General features: G+C 37.0%; 1 protein-coding gene across 1 annotated transcript; it reads right to left on the reverse strand.

Annotated features, from left to right (window-relative positions):
* Positions 1-5,954: 5,954 nt before the first annotated feature.
* Positions 5,955-11,235, reverse strand: LOC133157367 (uncharacterized). The gene is made up of 3 exons (XM_061283855.1): positions 8,578-11,235; positions 8,333-8,436; positions 5,955-6,075 (listed from the first exon to the last, which is right to left on the reverse strand). The coding sequence occupies exon 1, from the start codon at positions 11,194-11,196 to the stop codon at positions 9,253-9,255; it is 1,944 nt and encodes a 647-aa protein (XP_061139839.1). The 5' UTR covers positions 11,197-11,235; the 3' UTR covers positions 5,955-6,075; positions 8,333-8,436; positions 8,578-9,252.
* Between the last annotated feature and the right edge of the window lie 1,444 nt (positions 11,236-12,679).

Raw genomic sequence — 12,679 nt, forward strand, 5'->3', positions numbered from 1 at the left:
CAACCTATTTTAGACGTCTATTTCTGGTCTATTTTAGATCTATAAATAAACCTATTTTAAACGTCTACTTTAGGTCTATAAATCAACCTAAGGGTCTATAAATCAACCTAATTTAGGCGTCTATTTTAGGTCTATATATCAACCTATTTTAGATCTAAAAAATCAACCTATTTTAGACGTCTATTTCTGGTCTATAAATCAACCTATTTTAGATCTATAAATAAACCTATTTTAAACGTCTACTTTAGGTCTATAAATCAACCTAAGGGTCTACAAATCAACCTAATTTAGGTGTCTATTTTAGGTCTATATATCAACCTATTTTAGATCTAAAAATCAACCTATTTTAGACGTCTATTTCTGGTTTAAAAATTAACCTATTTTAGACGTCTATTTTTGGTTTAAAAATCAACCTATTTTAGACGTCTATTTTTGGTTTAAAAATCAACCTTTTTTAGACGTCTATTTTTGGTCTAAAAATCAACCTTTTTTAGACGTCTATTTTTGGTTTAAAAATCAACCTTTTTTAGACGTCTATTTTTGGTTTAAATATCAACCTATTTTAGACGTCTATTTTTGGTTTAAAAATCAACCTATTTTAGACGTCTATTTTTGGTTTAAAAATCAACCTATTTTAGACGTCTAATTTTTGTTTAAAAATCAACCTTTTTTAGACGTCTATTTTTGGTTTAAAATTCAACCTATTTAATACATCTATGTTTGGTTTAAAAATCAACCTTGTTTAGTCAATTTTTGGTTTAAAAATCAACCTTTTTTAAACTTTTATTTTTGGTCTGAAAATCAACTTAATTTTATCTTTATCAGTGGTACAGGAATAACCAATTCACATGTACGGATCAATATGCTTGTTAAACCCAAACAACTTCTGTGCATTATTTATACAAATTACGGCTTGTTCAGACTTCAAAATTCCAAAATATGATCATATTTAATGTTTTTAATTTAGATGTCTAGTAAATTGAGCCAAGATCAAGATTTTGCAAGTTAATAAGGGTTGGGAAACTTTGTTGAATGACCCTACCTCGACAGTTTAGTTTTGACTATTTTAGGTCTATAAATCAACCTATTTTAGGTCTATAAATCAACCTATTTTAGATCTATAAATAAACCTATTTTAAACGTCTACTTTAGGTCTATAAATCAACCTAAGGGTCTATAGATCAACCTAATTTAGGCGTCTATTTTAGGTCTATATATCAACCTATTTTAGATCTAAAAATCAACCTATTTTAGACGTCTATTTCTGGTCTATAAATCAACCTATTTTAGATCTATAAATGAACCTATTTTAAACGTCTACTTTAGGTCTATAAATCAACCTAAGGGTCTATAAATCAACCTAATTTAGGTGTCTATTTTAGGTCTATATATCAACCTATTTTAGATCTAAAAATCAACCTATTTTAGACGTCTATTTCTGGTCTATAAATCGTCTACTTTAGGTCTATATATCAACCTATTTTAGATCTAAAAATCAACCTATTTTAGACGTCTACTTTAGGTCTATAAATCAACCTAAGGGTCTATAAATCAACCTAATTTAGGCGTCTATTTTAGGTCTATATATCAACCTATTTTAGATCTAAAAATCAACCTATTGTAGACGTCTATTTCTGGTCTATATATCAACCTATTTTAGATCTATTTTAAACGTCTACTTTAGGTCTATAAATCAACCTAAGGGTCTATAAATCAACCTAATTTAGGCGTCTATTTTATGTCTATATATCAACCTATTTTAGATCTAAAAATCAACCTATTTTAGACGTCTATTTCTGGTCTATTTTAGATTTATAAATAAACCTATTTTAAACGTCTACTTTAGGTCTATAAATCAACCTAAGGGTCTATAAATCAACCTAATTTAGGCGTCTATTTTAGGTCTATATATCAACCTATTTTAGATCTAAAAATCGACCTATTTTAGACGTCTATTTCTGGTCTATAAATCAACCTATTTTAGATCTATAAATAAACCTATTTTAAACGTCTACGTTAGGTCTATAAATCAACCTAAGGGTCTATACATCAACCTAATCTAGGCGTCTATTTTAGGTCTATATATCAACCTCTTTTAGATCTAAAAAACCAACCTATTTTAGACGTCTATTTCTGGTCTATAAATCAACCTATTTTAGATCTATAAATAAACCTATTTTAAACGTCTACTTTAGGTCTATAAATCAACCTAAGGGTCTATAAATCAACCTAATTTAGGTGTCTATTTTAGGTCTATATATCAACCTATTTTAGATCTAAAAATCAACCTATTTTAGACCTCTATTTCTGGTCTATAAATCGTCTACTTTAGGTCTATATATCAACCTATTTTAGATCTAAAAATCAACCTATTTTAGACGTCTATTTCTGGTCTATTTTAGATCTACAAATAAACCTATTTTAAACGTCTACTTTAGGTCTATAAATCAACCTAAGGGTCTATAAATCAACCTAATTTAGGCGTCTATTTTAGGTCTATATATCAACCTATTTTAGATCTAAAGATCAACCTATTTTAGACGTCTATTTCTGGTCTATTTTAGATCTATAAATAAACCTATTTTAAACGTCTACTTTAGGTCTATAAATCAAACTAAGGGTCTATAAATCAACCTAATTTAGGCATCTTTTTTAGGTCTATATATCAACCTATTTTAGATCTAAAAATCAACCTATTTTAGACGTCTATTTCTGGTCTATAAAACGTCTATTTTAGGTCTATATATCAACCTATTTTAGATCTAAAAATCAACCTATTTTAGACGTCTATTTCTGGTCTATTTGAGATCTATAATTAAACCTATTTTAAACGTCTACTTTAGGTCTATAAATCAACCTAAGGGTCTATAAATCAACCTAATTTAGGCGTCTATTTTAGGTATATATAACCTATTTTAGATCTAAAAATCAACCTATTTTAGACGTCTATTTCTGGTCTATAAATCAACCTATTTTAGATCTATAAATAAACCTATTTTAAACGTCTACTTTAGGTCTATAAATCAACCTAAGGGTCTATAAATCAACCTAATTTAGGTGTCTATTTTAGGTCTATATATCAACCTATTTTAGATCTAAAAATCAACCTATTTTAGACGTCTATTTTTGGTTTAAAAATCAACCTTTTTTAGACGTCTATTTTTGGTTTAAAATTCAACCTATTTAATACATCTATGTTTGGTTTAAAAATCAACCTTGTTTAGTCAATTTTTGGTTTAAAAATCAACCTTTTTTAAACTTTTATTTTTGGTCTGAAAATCAACTTAATTTTATCTTTATCAGTGGTACAGGAATAACCAATTCACATGTACGGATCAATATGCTTGTTAAACCCAAACAACTTCTGTGCATTATTTATACAACTTACGGCTTGTTCAGACTTCAAAATTCCAAAATATGATCATATTTATTGTTTTTAATTTAGATGTCTAGTAAATTGAGCCAAGATCAAGATTTTGCAAGTTAATAAGGGTTGGGAAACTTTGTTGAATGACCCTACCTCGACAGTTTAGTTTTGACTATTTTAGGTCTATAAATCAACCTATTTTAGGTCTATAAATCCACCTATTTTAGATCTATAAATGAACCTATTTTAAACGTCTACTTTAGGTCTATAAATCAACCTAAGGGTCTATAAATCAACCTAATTTAGATGTCTATTTTAGGTCTATATATCAACCTATTTTAGATCTAAAAATCAACCTATTTTAGACGTCTATTTCTGGTCTATAAATCAACCTATTTTAGATCTATTTTAAACGTCTACTTTAGGTCTATAAATCAACCTAAGGGTCTATAAATCAACCTAATTTAGGCGTCTATTTTAGGTCTATATATCAACCTATTTTAGATCTAAAAATCAACCTATTTTAGACGTCTATTTCTGGTCTATAAATCAACCTATTTTAGATCTATAAATAAACCTATTTTAAACGTCTACTTTAGGTCTATAAATCAACCTAAGGGTCTATAAATCAACCTAATTTAAGTGTCTATTTTAGGTCTATATATCAACCTATTTTAGATCTAAAAATCAACCTATTTTAGACCTCTATTTCTGGTCTATAAATCGTCTACTTTAGGTCTATATATCAACCTATTTTAGATCTAAAAATCAACCTATTTTAGACGTCTATTTCTGGTCTATTTTAGATCTACAAATAAACCTATTTTAAACGTCTACTTTAGGTCTATAAATCAACCTAAGGGTCTATAAATCAACCTAATTTAGGCGTCTATTTTAGGTCTATATATCAACCTATTTTAGATCTAAAGATCAACCTATTTTAGACGTCTATTTCTGGTCTATTTTAGATCTATAAATAAACCTATTTTAAACGTCTACTTTAGGTCTATAAATCAAACTAAGGGTCTATAAATAAACCTAATTTAGGCGTCTTTTTTAGGTCTATATATCAACCTATTTTAGATCTAAAAATAAACCTATTTTAAACGTCTACTTTAGGTCTATAAATCAACCTAAGGGTCTATAAATCAACCTAATTTAGGCGTCTATTTTAGGTCTATATATCAACCTATTTTAGATCTAAAAATCAACCTATTTTAGACGTCTATTTCTGGTCTATATATCAACCTATTTTAGATCTATTTTAAACGTCTACTTTAGGTCTATAAATCAACCTAAGGGTCTATAAATCAACCTAATTTAGGCTATTATTTTAGGTCTATATATCAACCTACTTTAGATCTAAAAATCAACCTATTTTAGACGTCTATTTCTGGTCTATTTTAGATTTATAAATTAACCTATTTTAAACGTCTACTTTAGGTCTATAAATCAACCTAAGGGTCTATAAATCAACCTAATTTAGACGTCTATTTTAGGTCTATATATCAACCTATTTTAGATCTAAAAATCAACCTATTTTAGACGTCTATTTCTGGTCTATTTTAGATCTATAAATAAACCTATTTTAAACGTCTACTTTAGGTCTATAAATCAACCTAAGGGTCTATAAATCAACCTAATTTAGGTGTCTATTTTAGGTCTATATATCAACCTATTTTAGATCTAAAAATCAACCTATTTTAGACCTCTATTTCTGGTCTATAAATCGTCTACTTTAGGTCTATATATCAACCTATTTTAGACGTCTATTTCTGGTCTATTTTAGATCTACAAATAAACCTATTTTAAACGTCTACTTTAGGTCTATAAATCAACCTAAGGGTCTATAAATCAACCTAATTTAGGCGTCTATTTTAGGTCTATATATCAACCTATTTTAGATCTAAAGATCAACCTATTTTAGACGTCTATTTCTGGTCTATTTTAGATCTATAAATAAACCTATTTTAAACGTCTACTTTAGGTCTATAAATCAAACTAAGGGTCTATAAATCAACCTAATTTAGGCGTCTATTTTAGGTCTATATATCAACCTATTTTAGATCTAAAAATCAACCTATTTTAGACGTCTATTTCTGGTCTATATATCAACCTATTTTAGATCTATTTTAAACGTCTACTTTAGGTCTATAAATCAACCTAAGGGTCTATAAATCAACCTAATTTAGGCTATTATTTTAGGTCTATATATCAACCTATTTTAGATCTAAAAATCAACCTATTTTAGACGTCTATTTCTGGTCTATTTTAGATTTATAAATTAACCTATTTTAAACGTCTACTTTAGGTCTATAAATCAACCTAAGGGTCTATAAATCAACCTAATTTAGACGTCTATTTTAGGTCTATATATCAACCTATTTTAGATCTAAAAATCAACCTATTTTAGACGTCTATTTCTGGTCTATAAATCAACCTATTTTAGATCTATAAATAAACCTATTTTAAACATCTACGTTAGGTCTATAAATCAACCTAAGGGTCTATACATCAACCTAATCTAGGCGTCTATTTTAGGTCTATATATCAACCTCTTTTAGATCTAAAAAACCAACCTATTTTAGACGTCTCCATTTTCCAGTGAGACCAATCCACTATTTATTGCCATCTCAGATCCACTGGGGTTCCCCTTGTGGTCTGTGATTCCATCAGCTGTCCTTTGAATATGCAGTATGTCTGGATGCCTTTTAGAACACACAGAACAAGTAAGGCGCCGTTTACAATCTTTGCTCAAGTGGCCCTTTACAAAACAGCCAAAACAGACACCTTTTCTCTTCAAAATATCAACACGCTCTTCATGTGTCTTAGAGAGCAACTCTTTACATGAAGTCAATGAATGCGTTTCATTACAAATCGCACAACTGCTTGTAACAGGAGACTTGTTATTAGCAGATTGTTGCTTGGGGACATCATTTTTGGCCGAGGCGGAAGTATTTGCCACAGCAGTTACAAAACTACCTTTGGTTTTAAATGGAAGCTTTGAATCTGACGTAGGTTTAGGTTGCAGGAACTTCTTTGTAGAAAGTGGCTGTTGGATGTCACCAAAGAGAGGATCTTGCATGATCCTGGCGTGTCTTTCAATAAAGGTAACCAGGTCAGAAAAGGTAGCCTTGGTTTGTCTCTGCTCCATGATGTCAAATGCTCTTGACCGCCATCTTTCCCTCAACTTAATAGGAAGCTTTGAGACAAGAAGCCTCAGGTTAGAGGGTAGACTAAGCTCCTCCATATCCTGCAGACTTCGAGACAGGTTGCAGCATGCTCGAAGGAAGAGTGCATAACTGTGCAATGCCTTTCCGTCTTCTGCCTTAATGCTGCTCCAGTTCATGGCTTTCTCCATGTATGCATTAGTAAGCTTTATCTTGTCGCCGTAATGGTACTCCAGCAATCGTTTAGCCTCTGCATACCCATCACCTGCACTCATATGCAAACAGCTTCTCACCAGTTCCTTTGATTGGCCAGAAGTGTATTGCTCCAGGTAATACAAGCGGTCTTGATTACTTATAGCCTTATTTTCAATTCCATGCACGAACGCTAGCATAAAAGGCCTAAAGTTCAAAGGTTCCCCATCAAAAACAGGTATATCCCTAGTGGGAAGCAAAGATAACCGCTGTTGCTGCATAAAGAGGTTTGCAATGTCACTTAAGCCGCTATTCGTAATTGGCTGTGCAGAGTGTGAGGTTAGACTTGCTGCTGCTGTCGTGGGGGCAGGGGTGGCTACTACCATAGTGGGAGCAGAGGTAGCTGCTACCGTATTGGGAGTGGAAGCAGCAGCCGTAGGAATGGAAGGGGCTGCTACACCGGCTGTTATGGAGGTGGCAGCTATAGTCTGAGGTTGCTTAGAAGGTAATTGATAGGGGAATTGGGTTTGTCTTTGTGCTGTAAGCATTTGAAGAGGAGTCTTGGGGACAGTGTGTATATTTGCATATTCAATTGAAATCTCCGGTTCTATATAAGTTTCCTTTCCATGCGCCTCCAGGTAAGAATTCATGCTATCCGTGGGTTCTGATCGACAAACAGAGCCTCCTTTTATTTCTATTTGTTTTTCGTAATTCTCCAAAACCTTCACTTTTGCATTTGCTGCAGCAATGTCAATTTCTATGGCGCTCTGTTCTATTTCACCTTGGAGTTGCATCCTTTGCAGCTCAAGAGCGTGTTTTTTCTTTAGCCCAGCAGCACGTTCCAGGAGAGCTGCCTTTTCTGCTTCAATCTTTACACGAGCTGATGACAGTGATGATGCCCCTGACTTAGAAGAACTCCCTGACTTTCTGGATGTGTTAGAAGCACTGTCCATAGGGGTGATAACAGGTAATGGCTGAGACAGACTGCCTTTGAATGTCTGTGCATTTTCAAGAAAATATAAGAAAGACTTCCTTTTTGGTTCATACCATTGGGCATGATCTTCTTGCCTTTCGTAACCAGCCAACATGTCTTGCACCAACACATGAGCTTTGTCAAATTCATCCAGTGCATCAATAAGATCTTTAATGCCTTTGTCTATATCAGCAACGCTGGCATTATCCATAAATTGCTTTAACTCATTTTGGTTTTCTTGTGCAAAAACTCAGTTTTCCCTTTCGGGTTGCAATGTGCTGCCTCAACAGCTGTTCAGCCATGATTTGCACATTAACATCCTCTGTGTGAGAACGAGCAACTTCAACTTCAGGTGACCCAGGCCGAGACATCTTCCAACAATTTCAATTGAAGTGATGATACCACCGGAAATTCCACTTAAATGCAAGGATGTGTTCCAAAATCCAGTATGTCCAAGTGTGTGGCTACACACAATTCAAATAAATCCACATCCCATTGTCAAACAAATCCTATTTCAAGTTGGGTTTCCATGTTTTAAGCACTTCATGAAAGTTTTTTACTTATGTCTATTTTCACTGGAAAATGGAAACATTGGATCCAGTGACGATCACTGCACCTTAGCTATTGTACCCGTTCAAGTGAAGCTGAGTAAGTCCAACCATGTTGTCCAGACGTATGCATTCCTTGATCCAGGCAGCTCCGCCACATTTTGCACTGAGAGTCTCCGACGACGTCTAAATGCAAGAGGAAGAAATCACAGGATCCTTTTGCGAACTATGGGTCAAGAGACGTGAGTGTCAGTTTCAAAGGTTAGATGTGGTATAGTTCTTGTCACACGCTTATCTTAAAACACTGTGTACAGCTGTTGCTCATACCCTTTTGAAGGTGGAGGTAGAATGTCCAAATGGAGGCAAGCAGGCATGCAGGCCGAGGTAGAGAGGCGATGGCAGGCAGGCAAAGGTGGTAGGCCACGCAAGGATAGGGGGGAGAGGGAATGGCAGGCAGGCAAACAGGTGGCACACAGGTACAAATCCAAATCGTTTGTAAATCAACTAAGGTTTCAACATAAAGGGTTCAAAGAAGTAAACTAAAGTTTGGTTCCTAAATTCCAAGAGCTACAAGCCTGGGGCAAACTTGAAGTAGCTTGAAGCGGGCTTTTTAGCGGTAAAAAACTATGTCACTACTGTCTTCCTTCCTTGTCTAACTGAGACTAACTACCAAGTGGGAGCAGCCTATTTATTTCCCTGATCAGGTGACTGATCAGGTGACCAAATGCTTTGTCAAATAACGGTCCATGGCCCAAGGCCAGCGAATCTTAAACAAAAGTAAGAATTTAATCTAAGGTAACTAAATTGGCTCCAACATATCCGGCCCCTTATAGCTACCACGTGTGGCTATAACAAAATATTCACAATGGGGGCAATTTTCAAAAAATAAACAATGTTAATTTCTTAATTCTAATTTTAAATTTACGTCCAATTATACTACAAATGTGTGTAAGTATCAGTGTATGAATGTGATGCAAATGTAAGCACATGCGCAGTCTTTGTTCAATGTTGGTTGTTGGCTTTTACCAACAGGTAGATCTTGCTGATGGGCCGTAAGAGCTGGTTGGTTCTCGTTTGCAGTCTCACAGAACGAACAAGGCCCTTGTAATCTGCTATGGCTTCGATTACTCTTCCGATCACCCATGAGCCTCGCGGTGCTGTAGGATCAGCTATCACAACAATGTCTCCCACACCAAAGTTGGGCCTGATGCGGGACCATTTGGATCGTTCTTGCATGAGTGGAACATATTCCCGTATCCACCGTGTCCAGAAAAGATCTGCGATATACTGTGTTTGCCGCCATCGCCTTCGGGCGTACAAGTCTTCCTGTTTGAATGTTCCTGGTGGAAGCACGGGCTGGACCTTTAGCTGCAGTAGGTGATTAGGCGTCAGTGGTTCCAAGTCATTAGGGTCACTGGAAACGGTTGTCAAAGGACGGCTGTTCAGGATGGATTCAACCTCGCACATTACTGTTACTAAACCTTCATCATCCAAAGACTGCTGGTTTGTGATGGAGGATAATATCCTTTTCACCATTCTTATTATGCGCTCCCAGATGCCTCCATGGTGTGCACCAGCTGGAGGATTGAACGTCCACTTGACACCTTTCTGGATAAGACTACGCTCAATTTGATCCATGTTCCATCGTTTCAGTGCTTCCCGTAGCTCCTTTTCAGCAGAGATCAAGTTAGTTCCATTGTCCGACCTTAATTCTTTCACTTGGCCTCTTCTGGCTATGAAGCGCCTAAACGCATTCACGCAAGAGTCTGTATCCAATGAGTGTGCTACTTCCAAATGGACTGCTCTAGTAGTCAGGCAAGTAAATAGCACGCCATAACGTTTTGCCATGCCACGCCCTCTTCTCACCTCTATTGGTCCAAAGTAATCCACTCCAACATGTGAGAATGGAGGGAGGTCAGGGGCCAAACGATCAATTGGCAGATCGGCCATCTTTTGTTCACCTGCACGTGCAAAGTTCCGCCTGCAGGGGACACAATTGTTCACAATTTCCCTTGCAAGAGAATTTGCACAAGGAATCCAATATTTTTGCCTTAAACTTGCCAAGATGTGATTTCTGCCACAATGGCCAACTTGCTGATGAATGTGTTGAAGCAGAAGCTCAGAAACGTGATGCCTTTTAGGCAAGATAGCTGGATGTTTCGGTACCTCTGGCATAGCCATCCTGCTCAGGCGACCACCAACCCTCAATAAGCCATGGTCAAGGACTGGGTCCAGTCTGAAGATGGAGCTTTTCCGGTTGACATTCCTTCCGTTGTGCAAGCATGCCATCTCCTGTGGAAATCCTTGATTTTGGCAGAACTTCACAATGGCTTCTTCTGCCTCTTCCAGGTCTTGAACAGAGAGTGTCTTAGGGCCAGCCATGTCTGCCTTTGAGGCCCCCTTTCTTTTGAGAACACATTGTGTGAGCAAACTCCTCAGCTTCAGGAACCAGGCAACGGCTCTTCTGAGTTTATTCCAAGTGGAGAAGTAATTCAGCAACACACTAGTTGGATCATGGGTACTGGCTAACGTGGCATGTACTTGAACTTCTCTTCTCAATTCTGAGTCATCTGGAGGAATAGCAAGGTCGACAGGTACGTTGGGCCAGTGCTGGGTTAAGTCTTTCAGGAATTTGGGACCATTGATCCAGTTGTTGCCTTTCAGAAAGTCTGCAGTGTTTAATCCGCGGGATGCATAGTCTGCTGGGTTCAATTTTCCAGGAATGTGTTTCCACTGTAATACATCAGACCTGCTTCTGATTGTATTTACACGATTTGCAACAAATGTGTGAAATCGTCTATTGTCATTCTTTATGTATTTCAACACTGTCGTACTGTCTGTCCAAAACACGGCTGGTTCCAAGTCCATTTTTAATTCCTCTACGAGCATCCCTTCTACACGAACTGCCAGCACTGCAGCAGTCAGCTCCAGACGTGGGATTGTCATAAATTTCAACGGTGCCACTCTTGATTTCCCTATCACAAACTTCACATGTAGCTGCTCCTTACTGCTGACCAACCTCAGATACGTCACCATGCCATATCCTACTTCACTTGCATCGCAAAAGTGGTGCAATTGTGCATGTTCAACTTTTCCAAAGTTCTTTGGTTTGAAACTGCGGGTGATGTTGAAGGCGTTAAGAGTCCGAAGGCTATGCAGCCAACGTTTCCAGGATTGTGCATGAGTGTTCGGTATGTCTTCGTCCCAGGTAAGGTTCAGCTTGCAAAGTTCCTGCAACAGATGTTTTGCTGGGAAAGTCACTGGGGCAAGAAATCCTAGCGGGTCATAGATTGAACTAACCGTGGACAGGATGCCTCGCCTGGTGCATGGTTGCTCTTTGAGAGCCACGTGGAATTTGAAGACATCATCTTCTGCACTCCAGTGCACACCAAGGGTCCTTTCTAGTGGCAGGTCGTCCAGGTCTAGGTCCAAGTCCTTCACTCCCTTAGCCCTTTCACATTCAGGAATGTGGACCAAGACGTTTCGGCTGTTACTGGACCACTTGGTGAGATTGAAACCTCCTGCTGCACACAGAGCTTTCAACTCCTTGCACAGTTGAATGGCATCGGTCTCTGTATCCACAGACTTCAGCAAATCATCAACATAGAAGTTGTTGAGGACTGTGTTCACTGCTTCAGCTGAAAAGCTTCCTTTGTTATCCTCAGCTGTCCTCTTTAAGGCATAACTGGCACAACTGGCTGATGATGTTGCGCCAAAGATGTGCACTGTCATCCTGTATTGCATGAGAGGCTGAGACGTGTTGCCATCCTCCCACCACAAGAAGCGCAAAAAGTCAACATGCTCTGGTGGTATCTTTACCTGATGATACATCTTCTCCACATCTGCCAGTATGGCTACATTCCCGTGGCAGAAACGTAGCAGGACACCAATTAAGGAGTTTGCAAGATTTGGGCCCTTCAAGAGTTCATTGTTGAGAGATGTTCCTTGGTAAGATGCGGAGCAATCAAAAACCACTCGCAAGTTTCCTTTTTTGGGATGACGTACTCCATGGTGGGGTATGTACCAGCCTTTGCCATTCTGTGGCTCTTCCTGGTTTGGGACGAGTTCAGCATGTCCACATTTCACCATGGTGTTCATGAACAATGTGTATTCTTCCCAAAAAATGGTGTTCCTTCCAAACTTGCGCCTCAAAGGCTCAGCCCTCTGTGCTGCCATCATACGGTTGTTGGGCATTCTGGGATGTCCTTTAAATGGCAGCGGCAATTGGTAGTGTCCATCTTGTACTTTGACTGAGGTGTTCATTATGTTTAGAAATCTCAGATCCTCTTGAGACATTTCTTCCTTTTCATATGTACTCTCCGGAAAGTCATGGTTGAGTTGCTGCACCAGAAGGTCACGTACAATTTCCACAGAAATCCTATTGGTGTAAACATATGTCTTGCCTTGCTTACTCAGACTTGTGTGCTCA

This window comes from Syngnathus typhle, linkage group LG7 (assembly GCF_033458585.1).
Source record: "Syngnathus typhle isolate RoL2023-S1 ecotype Sweden linkage group LG7, RoL_Styp_1.0, whole genome shotgun sequence".
Lineage (NCBI taxonomy): Eukaryota > Metazoa > Chordata > Actinopteri > Syngnathiformes > Syngnathidae > Syngnathus > Syngnathus typhle.